The sequence below is a fragment of the Podarcis muralis genome, chromosome 3, assembly GCF_964188315.1.
Source record: "Podarcis muralis chromosome 3, rPodMur119.hap1.1, whole genome shotgun sequence".
Classification (NCBI taxonomy): Eukaryota; Metazoa; Chordata; class Lepidosauria; order Squamata; family Lacertidae; genus Podarcis; species Podarcis muralis.
In genome coordinates this window covers 32,740,199-32,753,801 of record NC_135657.1, presented here as the reverse complement: position 1 = coordinate 32,753,801, position 13,603 = coordinate 32,740,199, and the positions used below count along the sequence as shown (strand labels likewise).

Below are 13,603 nucleotides of genomic sequence, written 5' to 3'. Positions count from 1 at the left end.
TCTGAGAAACGGGAGGGGGGGGATCTTTGCACCACAGCGCCAGATATGCTTAAGACAGCCACACAGCCTAGTAGTTACAGGGGTAAATTTGGCTCACATGTAGACTTGTAGACTTGTTAAAACTTGTTAAGTTTTGCAGAAAGGAGGGGGGAAGAGTCAAGAGGGGCTTCTGGAGGAGTTTGGGAGACCTTGGGACACACTGTACTCTCAACTAAGTCATCAGGAGCACAATGGGATTTCTGGATTTCTGAATGGCAGTAAAACAAACCAAGCTACATTCTGATTGTTATTATTATTTAAATACAAGCCAAACCTATTCCAAATTGAGGTGAGAAGGGCTTTCCCCTCATTCATCTTGATTGAAATGGAACCACTGGAGCACATTTCACGGTGACATCAGAATGCTGTTTTTTTTTAAAAAAAGACGTGTCCCAATTTAGGAATCAGAAGCTCCGTTAGCACACCTTTATATACCAAGAGGCTTGCAATCTGAAAAACAATTATTGGTGCTCAGCTCTAGTGATCTCACATGTTCATTTTTAGTTATGGAGTTGTCCTATGTGGAGTTTAACGGAATTCTAGAACAGTGCTAGAGGATGGCAAGGCTGCTCATTATAAGAGAAGTTGCAGAAAAGTATCTGAAGAAGAGCTGCACACTCTTCTCCCTTTTACCAGTGCAAGACACCTAAACGAGCTATTGATTTTCATAAGAGAAAAAACACGAGACGTTGGTCTTCAAATAGCAAAATATTACTTTTATGATGCATGTGAAAATTTCCCCTATTCCAAGGTTTTTAAACAATGGAGAGACAAATTACAATTACAGAGGACCAGCAGGTGATTTTAGGCTCATCCAAGACCCCCTGAGATGGGAAAAAGTACAGCGTTAAACAGCCCTCTCATACAGAAGCATGACTCAAGTCTCTCACTATACGCATATAAGATGGATCCTACTATTCAGAGTCAAAGGTGGCATGATGATGCTAGCATTGCCAGTAGTGATGAGAATCCAATTCATAACTGGTCTGTGAATACAGGTTTGTTGTCCCAGAGGTCCAACTCTGCATTTCAATAAGGACTTGGAGTGTTGCTCACCTAATCCAGACTGTTCAAACCCATACTCCAGTCCAGTCACTCTAGAATCTGTGGCCATAATGGCTTGTGCATGGGTGAACTATAGTAAATTCCCCCAACCATTTTGGTCCCAGTATGGTCTCTAGACCAACACTTTTGTAGGGCTTGGTTGATTTTCAACAAAAGAATAGAGACCAAAGTGGGGCGATACAATATCACATACTGTGCCCATAGGTAATGCTAGATTTCTCTTGTCCTCCTCAAGGCTCTGAGAAACAGCCATCGTCACCACGAGTGTTTGGTCTCAGTGGCATAGTTGTTGCATGATGTGTAATTCAACAGGAAAGCAGAACAGCCAGTGCTATAGCTTGGCAAAGCAGGCCACTTTCCAAAGCTCAGAAGCTGTCAAAGAGAACCACTAAATGCATATGGAGCAAATGGGGAGATTGGAGGCAGAGGGCATCTCTTTTATGCCTCATCCTGTCCCATGTGCACTCTAGGATTGTGCTCTCCCACAGGAGTGTGTGAATACGGGAAACCAGTTACATGCTGCATGTGAGACCCTGTGCAAAGTAAGAATGCACCATGTCTCTCTCCAGCCATTGCCAGTGAAGGGAGAAACTGGTGGTTTCTTGGTCTACCCAAACCCTCAAGTAAGCCTTGTGCAGCGACAGAGTAGTGTAAACAGTTCCTCTCTTCTACACACATATTAGATTTGACCTCAGCTCCCAGATATCATCCATCTCTCTCTCTCTCTCTCTCTCTCTCTCTCTCTCTCTCTCTCTCTCTCTCTCTCTCTCTCTCTCCCCAACACCCCTACACACACACACACACACACACACACACACATTTTCTCACTCCAGGCATATACAGTATCTAGCACACAACAAGTGCATGAATCAAATACAAATTATAATGTGCAATATAGCTTACTCCAGCACGCTTCCAAAGTTGTGCTCAGTTACATCAATCAAAAGTGCAAGATTAGTTAGCCTTTTCTGCTGCATCCCAGCATATCCATTTCTCTGCTCCCATAAGGCCTGGTTTTCCTCCTCCCTGTCCTTCAGCTGCTAGAAGCTGCTCTCCCACTTATTATTTCCCAAGGCTTTCCCACCACCTTATCAATGAGGACAATAAATTACCGCATTTACTGATTTCAGCAGGTTCCCTTCTCAAAAATGAGAAGAGCGACTTCTGCTACAACTAACAGATGAGGGTCATTGAACAATGTTTCCAGATTAAGCAGTTGTGTTCTTATCTGTATGGATGTGTAGTCCCACCTGGCTTGAATTTCTGCTATGGCTCTCAGAGCCAGCACTTGTGTGCTTTCTTCAACCTAGGCACAGCTGTATGTCCTTATTCTTTGGCTTTTGCCCCACGCTAGAAGGCAAGCCCCACCCCACCCCCAAGCTTGGACAGCAGCCTTGGCTGTTCTCAACAAAGGTCCTCTTGGCTGAGCTTGCTAGCGTTGTCGACAGACGTGGTCAGGACATCACCATCTCCCATCGCTGGCTCATTGCAGTGCTCTCACAAGGGTTAATGACGACCTCCCTCATGTTCTCGTTGGTGTCCCCCACCATTTCGGTGTCCAGGCAGTAACGTGTGGCCATGTGCTCAATGTGAGAACCAACTTTGTTCCATCGCTTTTGGAAGAGAAAGGAGAAAGGCAAAGAGATTAAATTCAGCATGCCTTGCCCTCACTCAGCTACAGTAGTTAAGATCCATGGCAGTGTTCCTCAATGCTGGGTTCCCAGATGCTGTTGGACTACAGCTCCCATCATCCCCAGCTACTTTAGCCAATGGCTAGGAGTTAGGGGGGCTGTAGGCAAACAACATCTGGGAACCCAAGATTGGAAAAACACTTATCTATGGTCTGTGAAGTAATAGTATTAATGGCTTGCACTCCTCTATCTATTTTTGGTTTCCACAACTGTAGTGCACCAGCTATATGGCTGATATTCAGCTAGGTTATACCTGTTAGGTTAGACCTATTGAAAGTAATGGACATAACTTAGTTATGCTCATCAATTTCCCTGGGTCTACTCTGAATACTCCCTCCTGTGGTTTCCAAGAACTGGTATTTAGAAGCATACTATTTCTGACTCTGGAGGCAGAGCATAACCATCATGGCTAGTTGCCATTGAAAGCCTTATCTCTGTGAACTTATCCAATCCTTTTTGAAAGCTATCCAAGTTTGTGGCCACCACTGCCTCCTGAGGGAGACCCAAAGTTTATTTTATCAGTCCTGACTCTTCCAACATTCAACTTCATTGTGTGTCAATGAGTTCTAGTGTTATGAGAGAGGCAGAAAGACTTTTCTCTATCTACGTTCTCCATGCCACGCATAATTTTATAAAGGTATATCAATTGCTCCTTGATTCCACACATCCAGTTCATATCTCAACATGTCTAGATGGCCAATATTTCGCCCCTCGATTTTGTTTTGGATGGTCTCACCAATTCATTTGCTCCAAGACTCCAGACTTGCTTTAGCTGGCCTCTAACAGGCAAGACCAACTGATTTCTGATAATTTCCTGGTGAACAGGTTTCAATCACCATGTGTTCCTTTCACAGGCATTGTGTTCCTTTGCCACAGTTAGGTTATCTATAGGGTGAATGGATTATTTCGGGGGGCTGACTTTCATATACCAAACACTTTGGTAGGATGATGTGAGAAAAACACTTCATATCACTGCTAGTAAAGTACGCTGGAAGAGAGAGAGCTTTCAGTCTTTTTGAGGGGGAAATGGCCTCACCTGCTTGCCATCCCCTTCTTTGCAAGGTAAGAGTACCACCTGTGAACCTGGAAAGAGGGTTTGTATTGATAAGCACAGCTTCTGGAAGCGGACTTGCTGGTTGTATGTATATGTCCATTCCTGAAACAAAGGAGAAAACTGTTACATGCTACCCCATTCTCTGAGTGGTGAGACTCTCCAGGGGTTCCAAACGCTTTGTCCAGGGTTCAGTTTCCTTGGAATGAATGTCAGTGGAGACTGCAGTGTCTTTAGGATATATGGTTTTATTCACACATATATGCAACCTGAGCATAGGATGGAGGGCCTCACAGCATTAACACCCCAAAAGATCTAGCTCCTTTGTTCGTCATAGATTTCGATCCAGCATGGAGCAAGGCATGTCTCCATCTCCAGCTTCCAGCTCTCACGCACAACTCTGGCTATTGTTCCCCCACGTAACTGAGTCAGCCTTGGTTACCCTGATGGATGACCTTTGTGGGACTGATGTAGTGCTATCTTGCTCCTGCTTCTTGATCTCTCATTAGCATTTGAAATCATTGACCATGGTATCCTCCTTGACTGGCTCTGGGGAAGTGGGAACTTGGGGCACTGTATTTCAGTGGTTCCAATCCTACCTGTAGGATTGGGTCTAGAGATTAGTACTGTATTGGGACACTGACTTTTGGCCTCCTGCCACCTATGTTATGGGGTGCCAGAGGGGACTATTTTATCTCTGGTGCTATTTAATAACTACAGGAAGCCATTGGGAATTGTCATTAGGGGTTATATGATACACCACAGTAAACACTTGCAAAAGAGTGACACAATGACTTGGGATCTGTGTGCAAGGCCAAGCACTTAATATTGACTTCATTTCTGTACTATAAACTCAGGCAGATATTCCATCTTCCTGTCCCAAACACTTTTTTAAAAAATCAGGCAAACTCCAGAACTGGTTGTGTGAACCAGCCATAGCAGTGGCGTAGCGTGGGGGGTGCAGGTGGGGCTGGCCGCACCGGGCGCAACATCTGGGGTTAGGGCAAATCCATGGGTTAGGGGGCGCAAATCCACGGGTTAGGGGGCGCAAATTACTTGCCTTGGCCCGGGTGCTGACAACCCACGCTACGCCACTGAGCCATAGCAAACGTGAAATGGGTTACCGTAGTTTGTTTTGTTTCTGGAGCTCAGGATGAATTGTGGTAAAAAACAGGTTTCTACCTTGTATCTCTCAAGACAACAGTGGAAGAAACAGAGGAAGGGTGAAACAAGGGCATAGTGCAGGCGCCTGCTCTTCCCCCCTTTCCTTTAACATTTCCATATTTTTATCTGGGGCCGCCATCTGGTTTCCATCTGATTAAATGGCAGGGGAGGGGGAGGCTGCGTCGCCATCCGAAGGCAGCCGTGCAAAAGTCAGCCAAAGATGATACTTTAAATTTACTTCTTGAATTCATTATGATGCTGAGGAGCAGTGACAGGTGTCACCTTGAATGATGTTAAAGCCTTGAAAAATTGTCCCCGGTCTCCAACAGCGTTAATGTAGCTTCTTTCTTTTCTTTTCTTTTCTTTTCTTTTTTTTTTTTTGAGGGGGGGAAATGGGTAGCATATGAAGTGAGTCACTGTTTGAAGCCAGCACCCTCCCCACACAGCCCTCACTACATTTTCTCAATAGCCTTTTGCACCACGGACAGCCTTTCAACACATTTCGCAAAGATCTGCCTTGTCTCTTGACAAGGTGCAACTGCCTTTGCTGCTTCACTGCTTGCTTCTATCTTTCTTGGCCAAATCTCCATCAATTAATGAGAAGGTAAATATCACTGGGGAGAGAAAAATCCAGAGAAATTATCATGGCTGGGGTGCAGGGGTTTTTGTGTGCTGTTGTCGTCTTTACCTTGCTTTTGAAGTGGCTGAGGGGTACCCACAAGTGTCCTTTCATGCTGCAAATCATCTCGCTGATGGCATGTGGTCTGCAGCCTTCCCAGGTGCTCATGCTCCAATTAAAGCCCAGGGGAAGACATTATGAGGCAGTTGTTCCTATGGGGTTTTTCAGGTCAGGAAGTGTGGGCAGCTGGGGAGGCTGCAGAGAGCTGAAGAAATGCTTACTGGAAAGGAAAATGCACACACCAGTCTTGGCTACCTCACAAAGATAAAGCTCAAAACCCCCAAAGAGTCCTGAAAATGAGGTTGAAAAGTGGAAGCCTCATTCACAGAGGAAGAAAACTTGGCAGGGCAGATTTTGGCACAGCACTAAACTGGTGCATTAAAGAGCAAGTGAAGAAGACTCCAAAGTCTACTGAAAACAGTTTTCCGTCCCTAGATGGGCTACCTTCTAAGTTTAACAAGTCCCACCTGCTCCTCATTTCCCTCTGCAACACGTGCAAAAACAATCTTCTTGACCATTGGATCCACTATTGGTCTTGTCCACTCAATCCGCTGGAGCCTGTCTTTGCTTGCAGGGGAAGCCCCTAACTCACCCATTGGCTACCCTCACCTGGTTGAGCTGGCTGGTCAAAGCTGCTCCCAGTGTGTGTCGCTGTTGCATGCTGAGAGCTTCTAGTAACCACAGGTGAGAGCTGTGTACAGGGTGGGCACAAAAGATGTACAAACCACTGCAGACACAAACTACTGTGTCCCCTACCAAAGAAACTACCCCTCCCCTAACAATGATATTAGAGACAAGACTCCGTAAGAGTTCTCAAAGTGAGAAGCACAGGCTTGTAATGTAATCTAATTGTAAACCTTAATCTAATGTACTTCAGCCAGTAGTAGATTAGATAAATTAGGGGACAGAATGTCAGCCCCTCCCAGTCAGTAAAGTAGGAAGAGAGCATCTTGGAAGGGGCAATCTTTATCATTCTCAACGGGGTTTAAAGAATACTGTGGGCTCTTGCAGCACCTTGAGTGGAGATTTTTATTTGACCAGCTTTGTCCCCAGGGTGGACAATAAATCTTAGCACTTTGCCGTAGGTGCACTAGAGGAGGCTGAAACAATTGTTTTTGTCTTGGTCGAGATGCTCAGTATGACAAAGTTCTGTGAATCCTCTGGGGAGAGAGCTGACAGATCAGAGCATCTGGCTGAATTTTTCAACAAGATCAGGACAAAAATAATGCATTAACTAACTAGGATGTTGGTGATTCACTCGGTGATTGATATTTTGAGAGGCAGACAGTGGGGCACAACAGGAAGGGGGGGAAGATTGCCATCCTTCTGTCTGTTTCTCTGTTCCTACAGGAGACTGACAGCTTCTCTCTGAATACAGAGTCATTTCTGTACTGCTGCTGTTGACGATGTGCTCAAGTGTATCCAGGCCTAAGAGGCTTCTGATTTCTTTTCTAAAGCTTGTCAGGTTTCTTGGAACAGCTAATGATTAATGGGTTTATTAAATGAATCCCAGAGTCAGAAATCCATTCCAAGAAGGTTACTGCAAAGTTTAATATCAACTGATGCTCTGTTTCTAACAGAAAGCCAATGCACCAGCCAAATGGTGACATCTTCATTAGACAAAACCAGGGCAAAATTACGATCAATTATTTACCCTCAGATGCATTTCTCCAGTGAAGTGCTAAATCAATCAATCCCTTCAGCAAATGAGACATAAACAAGACCGGATAATGCCAAGTGTCTGACTTGCAGCATTATTGCAGAGGCAGCGTGCTTGGTGCCATGATCAGCGGTACAGTTAGATAATTTCAGACTCTGGACTTAATAGTTTAATAATCCCCACACACACCCTTTGAAGAGTAACGTAGCTCTCTGCATTTGGGGAGTCCTGCCCTCCTGGTCCTTCTGCCCAGGAGTGGAAGGAGGGGGTTTGTGGACCACTTGCAGCGAGGCAATTATTCCTTTATTAAAAAGCAGGAGGGGGGAGGGAATACGAGTCAAGGGAGAACATGGCAGAGGTTTACAAAATTACGCACAGTGTGGGGAAGTTACTCTGTTCCGTATACTTGATTCAATCTTGTTGTTGTCTTGTTTGGCTGTGTATGTGATAAAGGGGAACCATAAAGGGGTGAAGTCCTCTTCTTCTATTTGTCCCCATGTCAGTTTCAGTTTATTGGTTACTTTTTCTAATAAGGCTGTCTCCCATACTATTTGATACCATCGGTTCATGTTTATTCCTGACAGGTCTCTCCAGTGTCAGGCTATGTGGCTCTTTCAGATTCAGAAGCTGAATACCAAGTAATGGGCAGGGTGGTAGGACAACAATTAGAGAGTATTATTATTATTATTATTATTATTATTATTATTATTATTATTAGAATTTATATACCACCCTATACCTTGAGGTCTCAGGGCAGTTCACTATTGCCCAAGGCCCTTTGACAGACCAACTCTGCATTACAAAGAGGTCTGGAGACTTGACATGAAGCCTAGCAACATCAACTCTGCCATGTAGGAATCCCTTGCAGATGACCACAGTGTCTGGAGACACTGACCAGAGGAGTGACCAGAGGAGAAATGGCTGTTAGGAGGAGCACAGAGAGAAGAAACGCCATGGTGCATCTGCGGCAGCACAACCGGATGCACAAATCAATACATACTGTATTTTTCGCTCCATAAGACGCCCCTTTTTCCTCCTAAAAAATAAGGGGAAATGTCTGCGCATGTCTGCGCATGTCTGCGCCTCTTATGAAGTAACTCCTGTCCTGCTTTGCTGCTTTAAAGCAAGCCACGGAGGAGTGAAGAAAGCAGAGCCATGGTTCCCGTCTGTCCCTCCTCCACGGCTTGCTTTAAAGCAGCAAAGCAGGACAGGAGCCACTTACACGGGTGTAAAGCAAGCACAGCGGGAGCCGTGTAACCCCTCTGCCCCTGCACTCGGCCGCACGCGCCACCCCCTTGGGACGTTTGATTGGGCGACATCCCACGTCCCCACAGGCGACGTGCTGCCACGCAAGACCCTCCCTCTGCCACTGGTCTTGCCGGGACAGTAGTGCCTTCCTTTGCAGAAGTGTGAAATTTGAAGGACAGCTGTGGTTTGGTCCTTGTGTTGCGTACGAAGGTGTGAATTAGGTAGGTTTGACTTTAAATGAGAATTGAATCAGATTCCTCCCTCATATGAAAGCCCCCAGAGCTCTCTGCAATGAACAAAAAGGAAGAAAGTCCCACTTCTCTTGGCTTTATTAAAATAATTGTGTAGGGCCAAACCATACAGTCCTGAAATCTAAGGGACTCAATATGGGAAGCTCATATATTTCCACTGCCTGCCCCCCTTACTAGGGGATAAAGTCTCTTCATTTGTTAATGACAGTGATTGTCAGAGGCTTAATGCTGTCCAGCTGCCATAGATAAGACTCCGGGCTCCCAGCCAGTTCCAAACTATTTTATTTATTTGACAAAGTTCAAAAGCACATCTCCAGCGTTTCAATTAGCGTCCGTCCCCTTGTTGCACAGTTGCCGCGTCTAATCTTTCTTTTTCCTTTTCCGTACCCAGCATGCAAGTCTGCGGAAACCCCTCCCCTGAGTTCCTCTGTGTACAGAATGACTTGTTCCTGGCTCATCCGCCTCCCTCTCTACGTCAGACCCACTGTCAGACGACAGGCTGCCAATGATCTCTTTAGGCTCTCTATAACTGCTGGTTTCTGTTCTTGCATCTTTTCCCGTTTGCCTCTCCCTGACAGTGATGATGGTTTTTAACGCCACTGTTGACTGCTGTTCACTTTACATGGTTGAAATATTATTCTGATATACCGGCAGTTTATCAAATAGTTTAGTACAACATTTGATTCAGAATTCCCCCCCCCCTTGTTTTCCTCCTTTAAAAACTAGGTGTGTCTTATGGAGCGAAAAATACGGTAGATAAACAAAGAAGGCAAGTGATCTTGGGCATCATCATCTAGAATACATGATCTGTGAGTCCATGGCTCCCCACTTACAGATGGAGCAGATGTGGGGGGGGGGGGACAGCAGGTCCCCAAACAATCCACAAGGAGAAAGGAGCTTTGAGAATTCCCACAGCATGTTATACCTCCATGTCTCTGGCAACAGAACGAGGAGCACATTAAAAAGACACTCTCAGTTTCCTGCTGATAGTGGAACTTACTGTCCCTGGAGAGACATCAAAGCCAAAGCCAGGGCAGCTTTCAGAAGCGTTGCAATGCCCATATTGGTGTTTACTGAGGGGCGTTGAGGTAGGACTTTAATGTATAACAGCTCTCCCTCCCTTCTATTTAACTATCCACTTATGCATTTAAAATGCTAACCAGAACATGGAGAGAAGAGAACACCTTTTTTGTTGTCACAAACAGCACCTAATTCTTAATCTAGTTCAGAGAATACTCACTGATTGACACTGAATATTTTTCCCTTTAGTGATTGAGAAGAGGGGAAATGAGGTCAGCCTCATTAAGTCGCTTCTACTTTAATAGGCAATTTAATATTGAATGAATGCAGAGGATGAACTTAAATATATCATTTCAATTCGGCACATTTTTTGAGCGACGGAAAGGAGTAAATAGTTCTGAAAGATGGGAGGAAAATTATAATTCTCATTTTCTTCCTCTGATCCTTGAAGAAGAATTATGTGTCAATGTAGCCTGCATTCTGAGTACGGATGGGCTCAGCTTGGTTCAGTTCAGGCGTGTGCTTCGTATCAGGCTTGTCTCGTGGCAGGCCTGCTGTCTTGCAACTTCTATACCATGGACATTGGGAGTAACCATGAGTCTATTTTCCCCATCTATGTCAACCAAATCTGCTGTTTGGACAAGTTGGCAAAAAACTGGCACCAGTTCCGATTTTGAGATGGAAGAGCAATCGCACAGCAATTTTTTTGCACATTTTTAGTGTGATAAAAAGGCCCCTAAGGCACAACCCTAAATGTTAAAAAGTGACATCTTAAAAACACTAGGAACAAATTGGAGGGGGTTTTGGGGGGGGGGGGGGGCAGAATGACAGCTTGCTGACTTATGCTGGGGGGGCCCTTCCGCATAACCATTTTGTCACATGAATGCAAAATGGGGGGGGGGGGGATGAAGGAACTCTTGGTGACTCCTGAGAATGCATCATTTCAAAATGCAGGTAAGAGATTAATTGTATGAATGTTCTCCAGTATAAAAAAACAACATCCCTGCACCCAGAAAAGCAGCATCTAAGGGGAAATGCTAAGTAGAACCTCATATGCTAGTTTTCTGTGGATAGGGAGTTTAGGATACAGGAAAGCACTAACCTGCATTCTGAAATATATCGCAGAAGGATTTGCATTCCATCCCTTTTGGGTTCTCTTTGGCTCTGGCAATAAGACGAGTGATTTTTGGCTGGAAGACAACTTAATTCATGGACTTGCTTGACCACATGGCACCAAATATGTTTGTTCAGAGAGCAGACAACCTGGAGAGAGCTCAATTGTAAATACCCCATTTAGCAGGCCAGCATTATATATGGCCACTTTCCTTTGGAAGATGCAGCCCAGTAGGCAATAACTGAAGTTCACAAAAATGCATCTTATTGGGGAAATTGCTTGTACATTAGTCAAAGCTGCATACAAAAAAAAAAAAAAAAAATTCTTGGGAGAAATTTGTGCCAAAATATTGATGAATTTCCATGAGGATTAACCACAGATTTTCATGCAAATGTGGAGAACTAAATTTAAGAATAGAAAACAGAAACAGAAAGAGCCAAAATTGACAGATTCATCTATCCCTACTCACTATTATTTCAATTTCAGAAGGAAAACCTCACTGCTAAGTGTAAGGAAAAGAAGGCATTTAAATATGGAACTTCTTTCTAGAAAAAACACTAGCTTTAATTTCCTTGTTTGTTGTCTTCATACTGCAGATGTCGCCTTTGTTTTGTATCACTTTTCTCCCTATTTTAACTTGAGTGCATTTGGGCAGAAAAGCAATTGAGAGGTTTTGCAAGTCAAATCCCTCCCCCCCCCCCCACATATTATTCATGAGCATGTTCAGTGGTTCTGGGTGAGCCGCCATCTTATTCTTAGTTTCACAGTGCCGTCTTTAACATGGGATCACCCCCAAAGGATTGCTGTTAGGGTAAGGGCACCGCATACTGTTTAAATCCCAAACAGGCCCTAGAGAACTCACCTGAGCCACCATTGCTGCACCTTTGCTGGTGATGCAGGGGTTTAAGATCACAACCGGAAACTCCTGGGCTTCTGACTTCTGGGTCTCCAGGCATCTCTGTCTCTGTCGAATCATTCCAGTCTGGTAGAGAGATTCCTCAGGAATTCTGAGGGAAGAGGGAAGGATAAGGGGCATCAGTTTTTGGCAAGGTTGCTCTGCCTGTAAAAACGGAAGGAAGAAGTTCCCACCAAAGAAGAATGGATAAGTAAGATAATGGTCTATGCAGGAATGGCAAAATTAACAGCCAAAATAAGAGATCCAAATAACAATTGCTTTCTGGAAGAATGGAAGCCATTATCGGACTATTTAGGGAAATATTATAGTGTGAAGAATTTGTGAGCAGGGTTTGAAATATGAGCACCAGAAGGAATTAGAAAATACAATATTGATGTTTTGGTATAAAAAATAGAAGGTATTGTGCAGCCGGGGGGGGGGGGGGAATTAAAACACCATGGAAAAGGGGGCAGGAAGTCAAGAAAAAATAAATTTATTACGTATTGATGTATATATGTCAAACTGTTGAAAACTCAATAAAAGTTTACTACAAAAAATGGGTTATCAGTTTTAGCCTAGCGACGGCCCAGAGTAATCATGAACAGCACTTTTCAGCACATAGACTGTGTGTACCTTTGCTGGCAATGTTCAGCAGAAGGCAGGGCCAAACCAAATGTCTATGGTGTACCAGATATGACTCTCAACTTTGAACAGAACATTTGATCCAGGGGGGGAGGGAAGAGAAAAGGTTCCCCATTCCTGGTTCAGAGGAAAAGTCACCTCCTGGTGATTTAGCTTTTTTTTTGGGGGGGGGGGGTGGATAGGCAGAGTAATTCTATCCATGTTTACTCAGAAATACTGTATGTCGCTCTGTGCTCAACAGAGTTTTCTTGCAGGAAAATGTGCATAGGATTGTAGCATTGAGCCGATTTTCATTTGAGGAAAAGGGAAATTTGTGACATTTCACCCACACAGGTATCACATAAGGTAAAGGTAAAGGTACCCCTGCCCGTTTGGGCCAGTCTTGCCAGACTCTAGGGTTGTGCGCTCATCTCACTCTATAGGCCGGGAGCCAGCGCTGTCCGCAGACACTTCCGGGTCACGTGGCCAGCATGACAAAGCTGCATCTGGCGAGCCAGCGCAGCACACGGAACACCGTTTACCTTCCCGCTGGTAAGCGGTCCCTATTTATCTACTTGCACCCGGAGGTGCTTTCGAACTGCTAGGTTGGCAGGCGCTGGGACCGAACGACAGGAGTGCACCCCACCGCAGGGATTCGAACCGCCGACCATGCAATCAGCAAGTCCTAGGCGTTGAGGTTTTACCCACAGCGCCACCCGCATCCCCAGGTATCACATACTATATTTCAAAATTTGCTAGTACCTCAGTTCAGGATAAACATTTTCCAGGTACCACTTGAAGGTGTGGCATTTCAAGGCCTTTCTCAATTCCACTCTGCTCTGGATGCTGTTGAAAACAAAATATTTGCAAAAAATCTAATTACGTCACTTCCTGCCACTGCAACATGAAATGGCCTTGAGCCCCAAAGACAGGATTCTCTCTGTAAATCTAGCTAGTGGCAAAATGCATTAGTAATCCCATATCCACACCTTCCTCAGCTCCCCCAGTTAACTCATTGTGAGTCACGTAACTGAACAACAAAGGACCAAACTAGAAATGGCATTCATTGGCATGACCGTAATTAATGTGTTGCATTTTAAACATT

The 13,603-nt window shown here is 44.7% G+C and overlaps 1 protein-coding gene across 1 annotated transcript in view; it reads right to left on the bottom strand.

Moving 5' to 3' along the window:
- Positions 1–734: 734 nt before the first annotated feature.
- The window catches only part of GALNT14 (polypeptide N-acetylgalactosaminyltransferase 14), a 221,762-nt gene continuing 208,893 nt past the window's right edge, over positions 735–13,603 (bottom strand). The window contains exons 12-15 of the mRNA XM_028724478.2: positions 13,261–13,344; positions 11,845–11,989; positions 3,832–3,951; positions 735–2,717 (exon numbers count right to left, since the gene is read on the bottom strand). Of these exons, the coding sequence (XP_028580311.2) occupies positions 2,559–2,717; positions 3,832–3,951; positions 11,845–11,989; positions 13,261–13,344 (508 nt within the window). The 3' untranslated portion in view covers positions 735–2,558. The remainder of the gene's footprint in view (positions 2,718–3,831; positions 3,952–11,844; positions 11,990–13,260; positions 13,345–13,603) is intronic.